Source organism: Rhipicephalus microplus, chromosome 10 (assembly GCF_043290135.1).
Source record: "Rhipicephalus microplus isolate Deutch F79 chromosome 10, USDA_Rmic, whole genome shotgun sequence".
In the NCBI taxonomy this organism is placed as follows: Eukaryota; Metazoa; Arthropoda; class Arachnida; order Ixodida; family Ixodidae; genus Rhipicephalus; species Rhipicephalus microplus.
In genome coordinates, this window is record NC_134709.1 from 64,133,384 (window position 1) to 64,153,037 (window position 19,654).

Sequence of the window (19,654 nt, forward strand, 5' to 3'; positions counted from 1 at the left end):
AAGTGCACGTTAAAGAACCGCAGGTGGTCGAAATCTCCGGAGCCCTCCACTACGGCGTCTTTTATTATCATATGGTGGTTTCGGGACGTTAAGCCTCACAAATCGATCAATCAACACTAACATCGCGACGGATTCCACCCACCTTTGACGCTCTGGTCAGGCTGCTTGTGCGCCGCCAGGCTGAAGGAGTCGGCCGCCGTCTCCGCAGGGCGACCGTGTCCCGGCACCATGCTGTCGCAGGCACCCTGAGGCGCTCCCGTGTGGTAGGGCAGTGCGCCCCCGAGCAGGACCAGCAGGACCGCGACGAAGAAAGGCAACCGCGTAGCCATGGGGCTGGTTCTCCGGCCGCGGTCTGCCGAAGAAGAGGAACCGGGATCCGTCAATAGCGTCCCATAAGGGCAAGGCATCGTGTATCAAAAGGGACACGACGCGCAGCATCCATTACAAACAGGAGGCCGACGACCCCACTAAAATTTGAGCGAGCAATCTGTTGTCGCAGCACCTGCGGTGCGTGTAGTCGAACACTTGTTGCAAAGGGCGCAGGTTCTCACTTGCCTGCAGTGGGACATGGGTAAAACAAAAGAACGGAGCTGGAAGCCGAATGAAGTGTGCGGTGATGAAAAGAGAGAGCGAAAACCTTCAATAATTTCAAAAGCGAAAACTATAGCACGTTCGGTGGGTCCTGTGCGTCAATAGCACAACCAGAATTTTTTTCGAGGGTAGGGGGGCGGGGTTCAGCCATACTTTATGCATAAACGTTTGTGTGTTTGTATGTGTGCGTGCATACACCTGCAAAATTGAGTAGTTCTGAGGGGTAGGGGGGAAGGGGTAATTGAACACCACCCGCGTTGACTACGGTATACTGCCGGGCGGGGGTCGAGTCGTCAGTGCAGGATTTCCACGAGCAGGTTCACATAATAAATACGACACTACAGTGATCAAAATTTCAAGCTTTTTATGTAAGGTTCATTGTAGCGGCACGCCACATGCCTAGAAGAAGAAAAAAAATGCGGGCGGTGTTTGAAGCCGCTGAAGCGGCTCAAGTATGCGGCTTGTATAGTGAACTGTACCTTTACACTCCCGTCACACGTGGAAACGTTTCAGTGGCGAGGGGGCGCAAAAAGAGGATAGCGTATCACATGAAGTTACGCTATTTCTGTATCGCCTGTTTTGCCTGGAACGCAATCGCTCAAACAACATAGAAGAAGAGATGACACAAAAAATTTAAGTGATTTATGTCTATAAAAAATTGCAACACGTCACCACACGTGTGCAATAAGATAAACTGAAAGGTTTGAAAAAAAAAAAACAAGTATACGTCTACGCGCGAAAATATCAGACCCACAGATGCGCAATATGCTTGTCGTATACACGTGCACACTTCAGCGCAAAGATGAGCGATGAAGTATGCGAGTCATGCACGGACATCTACGCAGCGCATACGCCTACTTGGAAGTGCAACATCACAGATAATTCTTGCGCGACCGTGTCCGACGGTTATCCAGGACGCGGCAAGCATTCCGCGACTTCGAGGTAAAAGGGACCCCGGTGCGGTTCGGGTCGAGTACTCGGGACCTCTACGCACCGAGACAGATTCTGTGACCAGAGTTCTTGCTCCTGCGTGCAAAGGCCTTGTCACAATCACGTTTGTCACGCCACCGGCTACATTTCTTTATTTTTTTTTGTCAAGTGTATTATATATCAGAGGTGTACGCGTACATATGGTTCAGGCTACTGCTGTTTCATTACACAGTTTGCGTCATGAAGTGGTCAATAACGATTTAAAGTAATACGAAATTCACACCTCAAAATAAATACTCACAGCAGAAATATTCACACGTCAATAACAACATTCACACACAAAAAATATCTGCTTCACAAAAGAGTTCATCAAGGCATCACACTACAGTCACTTGCCATTGCCCGTATTTTGAAACACAGCTGTCATGACACACGAGAAAAGAGCGAAAAGACGCGAAACATGTATATTTAGAGAAGTGTCTGAAATTTTTAAAAATTCGAGCAATAATTGATGTTCATTGAAAAAATGAATGGAGTCGTTGTCACCTTTCCTTTGGCGACGACTAACCCATATCAGTTGGTTAATAAGAGCAGATAAATTTGAAGGAATATAGCATAGTCTCCCCATATTCGAGCCCATTGTTTCAAGGCAAAATTCCTACATGTTTATCTCAGCGAGGGAACTAAACCTCGAAATTTGTCGCGACATCTGGAGGCGAAGGAATCAACACAAATGATGTAAAAAGAAGACTAATAAAAATCGGTCAAACGTCTTGTAAAACAGGTGAATGTACATGGGCTGACGGCGTATCGAAAGTTACACGCCCTCAGCGTGACATGACGTCAGTGAGGCCGCAATACTGTGAAGTCATGGTGACGTCATGGATCGCCAAAAGTTGGGATGTGACAATGACGTCAAGTGACGACGCGATCACATGACATCGGTGATTGGCCAATGGCGGGCTGACCGCGGTGGCTGTGCCGAAAGCTTGTCTAGGAGAGGGTGAGGAGGCTATCGATACACTAAACCACGGTGCGAGACGAAAATGGCTTTTGGCTTCGAGGCAGCTTAGGCAAATGCATAAGAGAGCGTTCAGGTTTTTGATTCAACAGAGCCCGCTTATGTATGGCACACATGAGCACAATGCAAACACCTACAGTAGTCAGCATTTATCGCCAATAGGCCAGTTTTAAAAGAAAACAATAATAAAGCGGTGAAGGACTTCCATCTCTTTATCATGCACCTCTGATGTCCATGGTCCTAATATATTGTCAAGTGAAAAGTTATTTCATAGCCTTGTAGACTTCATTCGTTTTATCTCGTCCAATCCTTTCTTGGTCAATGCGCAGTGCAAGCATTCTTCCGCGCTATGAAATTTGTAAACGAATGATCCCATGTTCAAAATCTCCCATAGTCTGCGATTCTTTATTGTATGTATAATACGCCCCGACACGGTCGTCTAGAAATAACGGGGCTCGACTGCGAACCCGAAGGTCACGGAATCGAATTCCGGCTGCGGCGGCTGCATTTTCGATGGAGACGAAAATGTTCGAGATCTGTGTACTTAGCTGCACCTTACTGATTTAGGTGCACGTTAAAAAACCCGAGGTGGTTAAAATTCACGCAGCCCTTCAATACGGCATCTCATATAATTATATAGTGGTTTCGGGAAGTTAAACCCCTGATGAAATTATGTCTATGCAAAACAGAGCTTTAGTTTAGTGGAACATGGTAAACAAGTATTTAGCGCTGTGTGCGACAGGCTAGGCATGCGCATTACATGGCGTAGCCGGAGCTACGCAAGAAATCCCTACTCGGGGCAAGATGGCGGTGACCGTCGAAGTGAGGGTCACCAGTACTGCATGTATCCAACGAGGGTGGCGATTTGGGCTTGTTGGTATGGTAGCATGATAGCATATGGTAGCGCCGACAAAGGACACAGGCTAGAGAAGGCACACTGAAGTCACGGAATGCTTGCCGAATCCTTTTCTTAAAATATGAGTAATGATGCTCCGTTAATCGAGGTTCAACCATGCTGTCAAACCACCTTGCTGGCTACGCCACTGACAGGCTGCAACTTAAAATCTTCAGCAATAGCTGATTCCATCTCTCAACAAATCTTCCGTACATTGTGTGACGGCTGTCCTTTCAAGGTAGCGTCCACTTTTGTAATTACTGACTCTTTTACGACAGCCCATCGCCATACTAACGGACAGCCTTTCATCTTTTTTTCTTTTGTACGTATGTGTACACGCTTTTATCCGCCAGTCGCTCACTGCTGCGCTTCAGGATACCAAGGCTTGTCCTTCGAGGGAATGACTGTTTTGAAGATAGACGCACACCCATTTCCGCCCTTCTTCTTTCCTTCCTTACAAGAACGTAGGCCGTGCGCACAAAAAAAAATACAAACAAAAAAGCCCCAGTCAGCTTTAAGATTGCACCAAGAAAACAAAAAAAGAGAAGCAAAATGCAGTGGAGAGAAAAAATACACGTACAGAAAGCGCACCAAGGTTACGAGAAGACGAACAGGAACGGAAGTAAGACAAAAAAAAAACACGAAAGACAATCATCTACAAAGAAGCCAGCGTGATGATAGCCAGAGAAGACGAAGAAATAGGGGGGGGGGGGGACGAAAGCGGAAAGAACAGCGAAGCACCGCCGGCGGTTCACTGACTCCCACGTAATAGCACCGGGGCGCTGGGAGAAGCCAGCGATGTTGCGTGTGCGCATGGGAGCCAAGCCGGAAACAAAAGCCCACTGCGATGGCCAACGGACCTGTAGCCACCGTACCTCGCCGTATGCAGGGAGACAGACGCACGCGCAATATGAAGCCTGCGCACGCGCCAGACAGGACGCAAGGTCAACCCACTCTGCGTACCGATATTTCTGTTGTACCTGCGTCGAGTCTAGCTGTAAGCTTAATTCGGGGCGTGTTCCTGCAGTCAGGAGGATTTGCAAGATCGGCGCTCGACATGAGGAAGACTCTGAAACTGCCCAGGAAAATGGGGGGGCTTTCGCAATATGAATGTGATTTTTATCACATTCATATCGCGAAAGCCCCCCCATTCACGATTTTTATCACATTCATAATAAGGGTTGCAGCGCGAGCACGAATGTGCTAGAAGAAACAGACGAAAGTCGAGGTACGGAAGGCAAAGAGGACAACACCTCGACTTTCGTCTGTTTCTTCTAGCACATTCGTGCTCACGCTGCAACCCTTATTATCATGAATTCAAACCAACTAGCCCAAATCGCCATTCTTCTTGAATGTGATTTTCGTTTGTTCGTTTTTACCGGGGCCAACATTTACTGGTTTCATGATGCGGGCGCCGGTCGCAGTCGCACATGCGCTGGCAGTATCGGTGTTCTGTTGGTTGTAGACGGTCAGACAAACTATCGCAGTAATGGTTCGTCGTTTTATGAGATTTAACGTCCGGAAGGGGATCAAGCTGTAAAAGACACCGTGGTGGTATACACGTCCCAAAACTTCCGATATGATTACGAGATACGTTGTGGAGGGGGCTGCGAAAATTTTCACCATCTGGCGTTTTTTTAACGTGCACTGAGATCGCACAGCACACGAACCTCAATCATTCCGCCTCCTACGAAATACGACCGCCGCTGCCGGGATCGATCTCGCGACCTCAGCAGCAGATCACCGTGTAGCCGCTGAACCACCGTGACAGACTGCCGATATTTTATTTCTTCGACTACCTAAAGCTAATTCACGTCCACCGAAAATTACACAGTGCGCGGACCTCTATCATATCACCTACGTCAGAGCGCGACCACCGTGATCGACACCGAATACACGTTTTTCGGCTCAGCAGCCGAACACCAAAACCACTTGGCTGCAATGAACGCTATAAGGTAATCGTAAAGGCTAGAATGTATCCCTACATCGAACGTTACACGACGCAGTCTTACCACTCCCTCTGTAAACTCCTCAAGGGCGTGCGTGGAAGCGGAAATGATTACTCACTAACGAATGCGCGTTGTCGAGAGTGTGGTTAATCATCTCTCAAGGTACGCGAGCGGGGCGTAACGTCATAGAAATACAAGCGTACTGTATAAATTAATCGGTCCTTTAAGCAACGCAAGCATGACGCTGCTCACTGAGAAGTTTCGTTAAGCCCTGCACACGTTTATAGCTTGGGAAGGGAGGAACATTGCTTATGCAATGTATATAAGAAAGGTTTTATTTATTTTTTTTCAATGCTTGGCGTCGCCATCGTGGTTTGTGACACGAGTGATTTCTCAAGTTTTTTTTGTGTGATTTAGGAAATAATGTCGTCAAAGTTGTACGGATCCGCACAGCCATTTCAATGAGCACAAGTTCGTTTAGTTTCCAGATTCAAACGGGAGTTGTTATAGTCACAAACCAAGACGGCGGTACATATGCGCACCCTTAACGTAGTATAAACTGCGTGAAATGCCAGCCCGAATCGAAGCGAGAAATGAAAAAAGAAAATTTCGAGTCATACCTTAAGCGTAACTAGTTAAGCACAGCATGACATCTCAACTCAACATGCTTTATGTGACTTACTAACACGACGTAACAAATTTAATATTAGCGAGGAGACATCCCCGTGAGCAAAACTCGAAACGAGGTGAACATGAACTCATTGCTACAGTGTATTTTGCCCATGCATACGCGCTGATATGGTTATCTTTACACTATGTATATCTTCAAGTGCCTGAATATGACGAGGCTAAGCTTTCTTCAGATGAAAAAAAAAATCTTGTACCGCCATCTGATCAACAGATGAGCACCATCTTCCACACAGCAACGCTTCTGGGAAGACAGGCAGAGAAGGAGAGTATACTGACTGATTCCGCCTACAACAGTCTGAACCTCTTTTAAAGAACGATATCATCGGAAACAACCGAAGGAACCCGGAAGTCATCCCGAACCCTACTGCCGCGGGAATCTGCGACAATGTGAATGCTGCTTCGCGGAATCTGTATTTCAGTGTCAATGCAATTAATGAGGGGTCAGAGCTTCAGGTAACACCTTTAAATTATTGATGAGCAAACAACAGCACCGAGACTGAGATAACCGGAGATGTTGAAGGCGTGTGCAGAAATAGTACATTACAAAAACAGAGCCCCGAATCAAGGCAATAAAAAAATAAAAAAGGGCTAGTAAGCGGGAGTGTTTCAAAATATACCTAGTATAAAAACTCCCAGCGGGGAAGCATTCCTTCAGTTTTTTTTTCTTTCTCATTTGGTGGCATTCATTTTATCAACGTCACATCCCTGACGGAAGTGCGCAGCTAAATTGTTGGTTGAACCCGGTGTAAAACACTTTTCTGTTAAAATAACAAAGAGAAAATACTGTATAGGCGAGTACTACGAGTCGCGCAGTCTCAAGGAAGCATTCAGCAAAAAAAAAAAAAAGAGAAATCACCGCCCAAGTGCTCCGTGAGCACTCCGTAACAATGTTTCAAAAGCAAATTTATAACACTCGGCCCTGGCGTTCAAGACTATCTATAATATCCGGCGGTTCATTAAAGTGTCAATTATTAGTTACTTCAGGTTAGAAAGTTTAAATGGTGTTCACCACTCGTGTGTTTCGTTTTACCTTTTGACCGCAGCAGTGGCTAGTGCAGTGGAGCTCGCCCATTTTCTGTGGCACACCAGCACTCAGAGTTCTTGCGCGCTTAGGCAAGACTAACTTCATATCACCGAGGCATGTAGGCGTCGTCGCCGCAACATACCAACAAAGTTTCGTTCCTCACAAATACATAAATCAATAAGTATCATCATTGTTAGCAATACAACAAAGAATGGATTGTGTTGAGAAGAAATATTCAGAGTACGACGTACCCTACCAGGGGAAAGCGATACGCTGTCCCAGTTCTAATGCACGAGTTCGTGGACTAAATCAGAGTACAAAAAAAAAAAAAGATAGTGTGTGTTTAGAAGAAATTGTGAACGCTTCAAAGCTCTACACGCACTCCTATATGAATGAACCAAAAGCTGCCCAAAAAGAAGCCCACAAAATCACAGACGAAAATATAACAGTGCGCATAGAAAAAGTGTTCAACGATTTAGAGTACTTGGTACTCCACTATGGGAGAGCACAAATCCGTCCCACTTAGAGATGCAAGCTTAGTCAAGCTTACGGAAGTGGCGACCAGTTCTCAAGCGAAAATGTTTTGTGTGTTTAGAAAAAGTGATTTGCGATTTAGAGTACTCGGTACTCTACTAAAGGAGGGCTGGGAGCCGTCCCTTGGGCCACACACTCGATGAGGTCACATCGACAAAAATTTCTGATGCAATTTTCGAAGTGTTTAAGTTGCTTGTGCTTGAAAAAAAGTTAACGATTTAGAGCACTCAATACTCTTCCATGGGAGAGCTGAAAGCCGTCCCTGGGGTCTCACACAAAGAGCTTCGAGACGCAAACTGAGAGCGACAGACAAATATGTTTACTTGCTTGCCAAACCATGCATGTCTTGTCCAGCAGACAGGGTCGGGAAAAAACCACGGAACGGGCTAAGCTACGAAAACTCACACGAAACACGCTAATGACTCCGAAAATGACCGGTTCCGGCTCCAACGCTGAAAGCAGAAGGACGTTCACGAGTAACAAGCAGAAAAAAGAAACTATTTTCGCTCCCACTTTGCGTTGCTTGTGTATAGGCGCCCTTGCAAATGAAAAGAAACCAAACTCTCGCACGCACACTGTTCTACCATAGTTGCAAGCGCTAGCCGCTGTTGCGTTACCTTGAAAAACGCACCTGTGCGAGTCAAGCGATCGCGCATTTTAGCGACAACACACGTGTAGCGCACGGCACCGCGTTCAAGGTGCGTCTAAACTGAGCCCCCTTTTCTGGCCGTTTGTCATCCGCGAGGTCGGCTTGTGAGCGACAACGAGGAGCTCACGCGTTTGGCGTCGACGGCATTCCAAGTCAAGCGGTAATAATAGAGAGTTTTAGTACTGCGGAATGGTGCTACGTACGCATCACGCAAGCGCCTTGCCTTATGTGGCGTCGTTTGCCACTAATCGGCTTTTAGTACGCCGTAGTACCCGCGTACGTAACGAGCGTGAAGCGTGTTGCGCCATCTGGTAGATCAGAATCGAAGCACGTGTTGTTGACAGCCAATGTGAGCCAATCCAAGTGTTATAGCCAGATAATAGCCATATTTTAAGCCACAGAGCCGGTCGGTGCTTGCCTTCGACGCCGCCATTCTGCAAAACGAACTCTCGCGCTTTCGCGAACTTGTTCGAGAGGGGCGCGATCAGCTCATACGTACGCACGCACGCATCTCATGCGTGCGTACTCAGCGGCTGCGTACGTAACGCGATACGTGCGAGTTGCGGTCTGCGCATGCGCACTACGCAGGACGTGGCGTCCTTACGTACGCAACGCCGCCACGTACGCAGCGTACGCAGTACTAAAACTCTCTAATCGCTGGGGTTTAGCGTACTAAAACCATGACATGGTTACGAGAGACGCCCTGGTGGAGGGTTCCGGAAATTTCGATCACCTGAGGATCTTTAGCGTGCACCTAAATATGAGTGCACGGGCCTCAAACATTTTCGCCTTCATCGAAAATGCAGCCGCCACGACCAAGTCAAACGGTGATGGCTAAAAAGAATGGGTAAGCGGGTGGCTTTAGGGGGTCGACTATATTTCGGCGCGCCGCAGGGAAAAGCCAGCGAAATCAGTCGGCAGACAGTCGGGGTGTACGCGCAAGTGTTCTGTTATGTTTTGCGCCGACAAGATTGCTGTGGAGATGTATACAATCCCTTAATCTGCTCCCTTTTTTGCAGCTAAAATATACAAATAAAGACAGGTAGGAAGCTTTGAACGCTAAACTAAAGAAGTGAAAAGATCAAGTCTAGTAAAACGCTCAAACTAAACAAAATGACACGCAAATGAACTGTTCAACGGCAAGAGTTCAATTTGCCCTCGGAAGGACACTTTTATATCCTAGTCTGCACAGGATACAACGCGTCGACCCATAATTGCACATGGCCACTCGTCACGTGGTCATGTCCAATTACAAGTTCATATTACAAGTTCCCTAAATACTCCTTTAGCGCTTGTGTTCAGTACTTTTTTTTTCGTCCACCCCGTCTCTGCGATGTATGTATAGTATATTATATGCCCCAACTGACCCTTCAAGATGCCCTTTCCCGGTCCTGCTTTTACGTTTTCCTCTACTGCCGACCATCATTATAGTATGGTTTTGGTTGGTGCCGCGATAACTGATATCGCCAGCACGACAGTGCTCAAAGATCGAGAGGCTCTTGGCGGCTCTTCCCGATAGAAGGATGCATGCATTCGACGCATCGGTTGATTGATATGTGGGGTTTATCATCCTAAAGCCACCTTATGATTATGAGAGACGCCGTATTGGAGGGCTCCGGAAATTTCTACCTCCTGGGGTTCTTTAACGTGCAACCAAATCTGAGCCGACGGGCCTGCAGCATTGTCACTTCCATCGAAAATGCAGCCGCCGCAGCCGCGATTTCATCCCGCGACCTGCGGGTCAGCAGCCGAGTACCTTAGCCACTAGACCACCGAGGCGTTATTCGTTGCATCGGGAAAAAGCGGACTCGGCAAGATGCTTGCCTTTTCATGCCAATTTATGTAATGTGAAAAAGAAAACTTCTGCAAGCATGTTTCTTTCAAGTGCGAATGCACTTTATAAGCGACCCTGAAGCCGCCGTCCGTGGTGCGCCTCCTCCTCTCTCCTAGCAACGGCACGAGGAGCGGAGAGGAGCGTCTGTAGCAACGGCGCAGCGACGTCACACACCACGTGACTGCGCGCGCTCCGCCCTCCGCTCCGTGGCTGCGCGCACAACTCGCTCGAGATCCGCAAGTCGTCATAGGTATGGATCCATCGCAGACATCAACCTCGACTGCGCTACCTCCAACAACGAGTACAACGCAATCGAATGCGAGCACTGCACGCGTCGTTGAAGATGTCGCGCCGGTTGAAGACAAGGCAGCGCGGCGAAGGGCCCGTGATGCCGAGCGCAAGCGGGCGATGCGAGCCGCGGATATAAACATCATTATAGTGCGAATTTACTCTCACATATACGCGTAAATTAACCAAGATTTCTCGAGAGGGTCTGATGCTTCCTGGAAATCGTAATGTGATCACACGGGGGAGTTTACGTTAACTCACTGGCGAATGCCAACGGATTTTAACTATACTCCCCCTCATAGCATCACCCCGTGCATTCGCGCTTAACCACGTTCACCCTCGGTGAAATGCTTGGGAGTTTTTTTAAGCGTTCTTTGTTTCGCAGCAGTCAACCGCGCTAAACAGTAACTGCACTGTATTATGGCAAGAAGCGACGAATATGGCAAAGAAAAAAATCGCAGCAGAGTTTATGGAGTGAATTATCAGTGGGGCGAAGCTTCGAAGGGTTCTATTGGTAAACCGTGAATTATCCGCTGGCCGCCTCTGTCTGTCTGTCTGTCTGTCTGTCTGTCTGTCTGTCTGTATGTATGTATGTATGTATGTATGTATGTATGTATGTATGTATGTATGTATGTATGTATGTATGTATGTATGTATGTATGTATGTATGTATGTATGTATGTATGTATGTATGTATGTATGTCCAACCGTCCGTCCGTCTTTCCGTCCATCTAGTGAACACTTCAAGTACCACCATCTCGCATCTTCTCATCATAAATTCATCACATACAAGTACCGCCATCTAACGGACATTCTATGGACTAAAACAAGAGGTGGCAACTACATACAGGAGACGCACGACCCACGCCCCTAAGAAGATCAGGATTCCTTGGCCTATTGAGAGAATCTGGGCTTGGCGGGCATGTACCTGACGTATACTATAGTGCTGGTTCTAGGGGCGAAGCTCGTTAAGGCTTAGGTCATGCGTCTCCTGTATGCAGTAGCCCCCTCTCGTTTTAGTCCTTGAAATCTCCACTGGATGGCGGTACTTGTACATGATGAAAAATGCGTGATGACGGTACTTGGAGTTTTCACTAGACAGACAGACAGGCAGACATACAGAGAGACAGACAGACAGACAGACAGACAGACAGACAGACAGACAGACAGACAGACAGACAGACAGATTGACGGACGGACGGACGGACGGACACGGCCAGCGGGTCATACACGGTTTGCCAATAAAACCCTTCGAAGCTTCGCCCCACTCATAATTCAATCCATGGATCGATTTGCAGTGATTTTTTTCCTCTTTTCTTTCTTCCTTTCTATCAAGTTGCGTAATACTGTTCGCTTGATTCGCGCCGGGAATTGTACTTTAATTAGTCCGCGCGTTTATAACGCGACACGCAGCAGTTGCTAGAGAAGTGGTTATAAGAGGGAAAAGAAGAGAAAAGTGAGCCCCGTAACTGTCTGCATCGGGGTGCGACACCTCAACAGTAGCTCACAAGGCATGGGGGTGAGGAGGGATTAAGAGGATAGGATTAAAGGTACATATACAGAGAAAGATTCGCTAGGACAGCGAGTGAGGACATATGAGGAATAGGAGATATGGAAAATGTGGAAACACGGTCACGGTCACAGGAGTCCGAGGACGGGGAACCACGTGCGAGAGCTCTTGTCGGCGTCAGGAGATGGCGTAGGGCAGGTGCAGTAGGTCAGAGCTACGCTGTCGTCGGAAATCGGCGTCAGGAGATGACGTAGGGCCAGCCCAGTCGGCCAGAGCTACGCTGACATCGGAGATCGCGAGGGCACAACCGGTCGGCGCGGAATCCAGCGAGCGAGTCTGCAACAGTTGCTACATGGGACGACGACGGTCATTCGCCAGTATCCAGAGAACAGTGAAACATGACCATGCAAAATAACAAGCAATTTCGATAAAAGATTACACTGCCATGTTGGAAACAACTGATCGGGGATAAGTTGACGACCAAAAAAACAGAAATAATTGAAAAAAGGGCGTAAGCAAATACAAAGCTTACCGGCGCAGCTTTGATGGACGCATTTCTGTAAGTGCTCCAGTACCGAAGTTTCTCTGCGTACAATGGCATAACTATAATCTGCTGGTGTTTTTTGATTTCTACACTACGCAAGGGACGGCTTTTTGCTCTCCCATAGTAGAGTACTTTGTGCTCTAAATCGTTACCCACTTTTTCTCAACGCACGAGACGGCTTTCTAATCTCCCATAGTTGAGTACATCGTACTCTAAATCGTTAACAACTCTTTCTAAACACACCATCACACGCTATTTGACGTAATACGGCATTCACGAGCTTTTAGCGGGACGGCTATAGTTGAGTACGAAGTACTCGAAATCGTTAAACTTTTGTTTTTCTAAACACATGCAAAAGGGACGGCTTCATACTCTCCCATAGAAGAGTACCGAGTACTCAAGATTGTTAGCAACTTTCCCTAAACACACGCGTCATGCCCAGCGTAGTATGATGAAATGGTGCTGGGTCAACGGTGATCATGGAGTCCAGGCAGGCTACAGTGCTCTTAGTAGTGCAACATCGTACCCTGAATTTTTGTCGAAGTGGCCTCACGAAATGTCAGGCTCAAGGGACGGCTTAATGCTCTCCCATAGTAGAGTACTAAGTACTTTAGATTTTTAACCCCTTCTTCTAGCACCCCCCGCTTGATAAAGCAATCGTGTGCCGTGCCCAACACCGTTGTGAGCTAACACGCCTGCACAGAGGCATCCCAAGCCGCAGTTAACGAAACCGCGGTTTCATGTAACCGCGGTTCGCATATGTTACACATAAGCGAAACCGCTGAGGAAGGCAACCGACCTTGCGGCAACGTCTGCTTGGCGGTTAACCGAGAAAATAGCAGCTTCCATGGATAATGCGCGCGTGCCAGTGAGTTGTACGCAAGGTGGCGCCAGCTGCCTTTTAACCGAGAGTTCTTTCGCGCTGTATAGCATCGGTGAAACGTGGTTGGTGCTAACCGTGATTTAACGCGGTTAGCCTGACTGGTCGCAACCTCGGTTAACCCGTCTGTGTAACAAGGGCACAAGAAAACCTTGGCAAAGTTGTCTATTCAGGTACGCGTACGCACAACAGACGCAGAACCGAGCGGAGCGAGAAAGGCAGTGTGTAAGCGGCTAATGGGTAAGTGTGTAAATCGCGAGCGAGATCGGTGCGATTATTATTCTCTGGTTAATCACGGCGCCCAGAACTCGCAACGCAGCCACAAAACAAACGTGTATGCAGTGATGCGATTGGCGCTTGTGTTCGCGCGCAATTCTTTCTTGGCTTTGCCATTACACGCGCTGAATACAACCGCAAAACTACCGAACAACCTTCTCGCTAATTCCTTTTTTTTTTTGTTAAACACGGGCTGAGCAGTTGACGTTGGCTGGGCGAAGCGCAGAGCTGTGCTAACAAAACAAGAAAGATGCAAGAAAGAAAAAACGTGGACGCCGACTGACAAATGCACCGTAAAATTAAAGAAAAACAAACAAAACGTTCATCCTTTTGCGACGCGTCGATCCAAGACCACATCGCAAAGAACGCGATAATAAAGCGTGAACGCTGGCCAGTACATTCTGAATAACCAGTGACGTACCTTAGAAACTTTCGTTCGCGCCGTTTCAGATGAGTGACGGCGCGGGAGTGCATAGACCAGCTCCCCTGATGTACTACGCGAGGGCGTACAGCGAAGTTCGCTAGAGCGAGTAAACAGGACCGTTAGGAAGGCGCCAGAAGGCGAGTCGAAGTGCGCAACGAGCCAACCGAAGGACAAAGCCGCGCAGTCGGGTGTGCTAAGGCCACGCAGCAAAACGAGGCGGTTGGCGCGATGGAAAGAAGGGCAAGCACGGCAAAGCTATTGAGTCGTGTGGCCTAACAGTGTTTGCCAAACGTTCTCCTCTGCAAAGCACGTAGTCTGATGAGCAAAACGTCATGCGCACAGTGTTTTCCAGCTATTTGCAACGATATGCAAAAAAAAGCGGTCGACAGTCTTTCGGTAATACGGATGTATTACGGCAGCAACGAATCCAAAGGACAAGATGAAGAGTGGGCATTCACTGTTCTGTCAGCTGTCCCGTCTTCATCTCGTTCATTGTTTTTCTTACCGCGCTGCCGTTCTACATACTATGAATACAAACTAACTCGTCCACCAAATAATAATAAACTCTGAGTTCGAAGGCCAACTCCGGCGATTTTTCGAGGTCAATGAATCTCAATGAAATTCACTGGGTATATTCATTCCTATGCGCATATTAGTCCTTTATGCCAAATCGCAGGTTTGAGTGATGCACTGATCATTTGCAAATGAATTTTAAAGATTGCTTCGAAAAGCTCACCTCACTTGCAAGAATTATTGGTAACACTGTCTGTGTGACGTCATGTTCGGCATTTCAACCAAGCGACGCAGCCGATGGCCTCGCTACTTTGGCCGCTACAGCGTTTATTGTGCTTGCCACAAGGCAACAGCGGGTGGTGTTTGGGACGCGTACAGCACGAGAATGCTTTCTTCCTTCCTCTGTGGTGTTTGGCCGGTGCTTCGCGGGACTGGCTTTCACAGTTTTCATACTCCGCGCTGGCGAAAGCACTATGCGGCCTCCGGCTCTACCAAATAGTACGTCATACGCAGACAGGCTGCTCAGCTGGGTTTCGGTTTCGGTATTGCACATATTTGCTTATCAAAAATTATTTTCAAATCTCCTGAGCATTTCAGCTATTGGGCTCACGACAAGAGTGTCTCAGGTACATAGAAACACCGTAACCTTGACATGGTCGAAAAATCGCCGGAGTTGGCCTTTAACAACGAAAAACCACAATATGATCATGAGGGTCGCCGCAGCGAAGAGCTCCAAAAATTTCAACCACGTGGGTTTGTTTAACGTGAACCTAAATTGCAGTACACGGTCACCTCAAGCATTTTCGCCTTCATTTAAAATGCAGCCGCCTCGTCGCACTTCAATGCCCCGACTTCGGATGAGCATTCGTGTGTCGTTACCCTTGTACCACCGTGGCAGGATAACTCGACCGCCTAGCCGTTATTATGTAAAGTACTTCGTGAGTGCAGGATATCTTGGCGCGGACTGTTAAACAACAAATGTAAAAGGGATATTCAAGAACTATTTTTCCCCCGAGTTTGAGTTTTGCCGCGAAAGAACCATAGCTGCGCCTGGAGCACATGAACATTAAATGTTACCGCACCCTCTTAGATGTAAATCCCGAGGCAGCTCGTCTCATAGTGCGTCAGAGGTATGTGCACCATACGTTCCTTCATCAACGCTCATAGCCATCTCTCATAACCGTCGAAATAACAAAGAATCACAGCATATCCACGGAGAGAATGACGACGAGTGGGCAACGCTCTGGAGCTACACCGGTAAACCATTAATTTGATTTATGTATGGGATTAAACGTACGTCCCAAAACCACTGTATGATTATGAGTGATGCCGTAGTGAAGATCTCCGGGAAATTTGACCATTTCGGGTTGATTAACGTGCACCCAAATCTCAGCACACGGGCCTGCGAGTCACCAGCCGAGTACTTTAGACACCATAGCACCACAACGGGGTCATCGGTAAACCATGAATTCTCTGTAAATCTTTCGCGGTCGATGATCATGTAAAGACTGCGAGCACGCGCAGCAACCGTTTTAAAGCGCGCATTGAGTGAACGTATTTTATCGCAATAGCGAACGCGGTCTCCTATAAGACGAGAGCACGCATCAGTGAGTGAGTGAGCGAGTTAGTGAGTGAATTGATTGATCGATAGATTGATGTGTGTGCGGGGGGGGAGCGACGGATGTATGAATGGATGGATAGATGTGGCTGTACCCTTTAGATCGGGTGACGGCTAACGTCACCTAGCCGTAATACTTGGCGAACAACAACTAGATTTATATATTTTTTTTAATTTTATATAGTGAGGTTAAGGACTGGAACTTTGCAGTGAAGGATTCAATTTGCACTCGAGCCCTGGTTGTAGCCACCAGTCAGATAGCCTCCTCCTAGTTATTTCTACCCGCTTAAAGTTTATTTTGCCCTCCCTGTCCCTGAACATCAGTGCTTTGAAAAACTCTGCGCCTACAGCCTGAACTATAGAGAGAAGCCATTTACAGAACATTATCAAGTGTTCGGCAGTTTCCGCCTCCTCTCCGCACGCACTGCATACCGTGTCTACCCCTTCGTATTTGGCTTGATAAATCTTGGTTCGCAACACTCCCATCCTGACCATCGTCATTCATCACTCTTTCGCTCCCCAGTCACCCTTCCCCAGTGTAGAGTAGCAGGTCAGTGCAAACTATAGCTCAGGCCGACCTCTCTACCTTTCTGTAAATAAATTCTCTCTCTGGCCACAAACAGTAGAGAGTTATCCCAAGAATCACCATAGAGCTTTGGTTGGCAATATATCTCTCGTGCCGACTTCTTAATCATGCCTATTCTCCATAAGTCGGTCTCCAATTCCTCCACCTGCTTCTTAACTGATAGTCCCCGCGGCTGTTTTCTAAGTATTTACCCGTCAATTTTCTGGTTCGCTTCCTTCATCTTGTATGGGCATTTCTAACGTATAGGTAGCTGAAAAGCTTCCTCACCCAACACTCCTCCCCCATTTCTCTCAATTGCTTCTCAAACTTTGTCTTGCCGCTAGCTTCCCTGCACTCGAATGATGTCCATCCCATATCAACTTGTACTGTACGATTTGGTGCATTCTCGTGAGATGCTAAAGCTAGCCTACCTATATTCCTCGTTGCCTAATTTCTAATCTTGCTTGAACCTCTGATATCATGCACAAGACCGCATTGCCAAACGTCAGACCAGGAACCATGACCCCTTTCCATATTCCTCTCACAACCTCATACCAATTGTAATTCCACGTTTCGCTATTTTTCATAACCGCTGGATTATTGTTACCTTCAGTCATTAAGTATCTTTCATGTTCCTTTATCTATAGGTACTCGGCCACATTTCTTATCCATACACCCAGATATTTGCATTTATCCGTTATCTCTAGCGTGACCTCCTGTATCCGAATCTCACTACCTTCATTATCATTAAAAATCATGACTTCTGAGTTTTCTTTACTGAATCTCAAATTGAACCTATCTCCCTCATTACCGCAGATGTCCATTGATCTCTGCAAATCTTCCTTGCTGTTGGCCATTAGCACTATATCATCTGCGTACATCAATGCTGGTAGTGCCTGTTCAATGAGTTTTCCTGGTTTGACGGAAGAGAGCCTGAAGCGAAGTCCACTCCCTTCTAATTTGGCCTCTATTCGTTGTAGGTACATCAGGAATAACAAAGAGGACAGAGGACAACCCTTGCTAAGACCAGGTTTTATTTCTGCATGCTGAAAGACCTGGTTTTTCCGTATTATAACTACCTTATTACTTTTATAAACATCCTTTACAAGATTAGTTGCTCCATCTTGCACACCTAGTGTGTCCAGTATTCCTTACAACTCATTTTGAACCACGCTATCGTACACTACCTTGATATCTAAAAATGCTAGCCACAGGGGCCCGTGTTACTTTTCTTCTATTTGTTCTCACTGCATCAGTGAGCGCCATCTAGTGAGCGCTCTGCGGAGGCTACTACAACGTGGGACTTAGCAACATCTTAACAAGCTTCGCCCCTAAAACTAGATGTGTGTTTACAATCACAACATTCCTGATCCATGTTTAAGACGTACGGGGCAGTCTGTTAGATGGGCTTACGATGTTCCTTCGACTTGTGTTTCGTAGTTTTAAAATACAGCACTTGTTGCTTCTGTCTTTCACGTTTCTGCACCAACCTTTCGCTCTAATAAACACGAATTTCCAAACAAATATACTATAGGTCAACACGACCTATTATGTTGAAAGCGCTGCATGTGCAGTCAAGAGCAGCTTCAACGGTATTGCGCTGTGCCGTAGCGGCATTGCCATAGAAACGAGGTGATAATTCCTGCGCTTGGTCGAACGCGGACCATTTCCCGTATCCCCTGCTAACAAACATCTCAAGATATGCGACTATGCGCAACTTAAGACTTACGCAACTTAAGACTATGCGCAATTAAGACTTACTCCTCGTGACCATTTCGATAATACTACCCATTGTTCACATAGAGTAGGCCCGGCTTTCATATCTGCCCGGCACTCTCCTATTCGCGACTTCAGCAATTCATGCGATACCTAGCGGCAATATAGGGGAGCTGCGTACTGAGGTTTAAACAGTCCAAGTGCCAGTCTCGTAAGCAGTAGAAGCACGGTAGGATGGTGCGCCCATGAAGCAAAGAACGAACGACCAAGCAAATTTCTTCTTTCCAGGTGAGGTACCAGTGTTAACTTGTTAACTTGAACCTATTCGATGACCATTGTATCCAATGACTAAATGTCGCTGCGGCGTACGAAGTATGAAACTAATTTCGCAGAGACGCAGTGCGCCATGTGCGTTATACACACACACCGCGACCACTTCAAGAACGCTACTCGCGCTTGCGGGACCACCGGCGCCTACTAAAATAAGATGATCCGCGTCAATACACTGCTCCACTTCTCCTAAGCAGCGCGAACTGCAATCACACTGAAGAAAACTCACTATTTGTGTTAGCGAAAGCGGACGCGGTGACCTCCGTGAATCCGCCATGCTGCAACTCCACAGCACCCCCTCGGGTTAACTTGAGTTGCGAATACCTGCTAGCTCTGCGCCCTATCACATGGGCAGGTGCAAAGAGACTGTGGGTTCCGCTGCAAAAGTGCATTAGCATATCTTCCTCCTTAGCCATAGGCATGCACGGGCTACTCCATTTACAGCAAGAGGGGGGGGGGGGTTGAAGAGGTGAAGTCTCACTCACCCCCCACCCCACAATTGCGAAAGAAATTAACAGTCGCAATGGATACATAAATGAAAGCGAAGCAATGAGGTGATTCTCACGACGGACTGTTATTGGTCCGCGGCTTTCTTGTGGAAAAGACGAAACGAGTTCCTGGAATGCAACGCCAGAGTTCATGGGCCTGTCCCTCCCATGCGCATGCCTGTGCGCAGGTGAAGGACTGTGAGGGGGCAGAAGAGGAACCCACCTATAGCCGCCTAAGAGGGTGGCAGGTCTACCCCATACTATAACATAGTAGAGAGGAACAGGGCTCTGCGTTCGCCGCCCCCCTCCTTCCTGAATGGGAACCCCGCACAGGTCTATAACCCTGCGCGGGATTCCCGTCACCCATAACCTTGAACATTGACGG

The 19,654-nt window shown here is 47.4% G+C and overlaps 1 protein-coding gene across 2 annotated transcripts in view; it reads right to left on the bottom strand.

Moving 5' to 3' along the window:
- The window catches only part of LOC119181635 (putative ferric-chelate reductase 1 homolog), an 87,448-nt gene that overhangs the window by 35,231 nt on the left and 32,563 nt on the right, over positions 1-19,654 (bottom strand). Inside the window, exons 1-2 of one of the 2 annotated variants that reach the window (XM_075875765.1) lie at positions 14,037-14,054; positions 143-352 (exon numbers count right to left, since the gene is read on the bottom strand). In XM_075875765.1, coding sequence (XP_075731880.1) covers positions 143-329 — 187 coding nt within the window. In that variant the 5' untranslated portion in view covers positions 330-352; positions 14,037-14,054. Of the gene's footprint in view, positions 1-142; positions 353-14,036; positions 14,055-19,654 lie in introns of those variants that run through there. The other variant, XM_075875764.1, reaches the window with a different exon arrangement.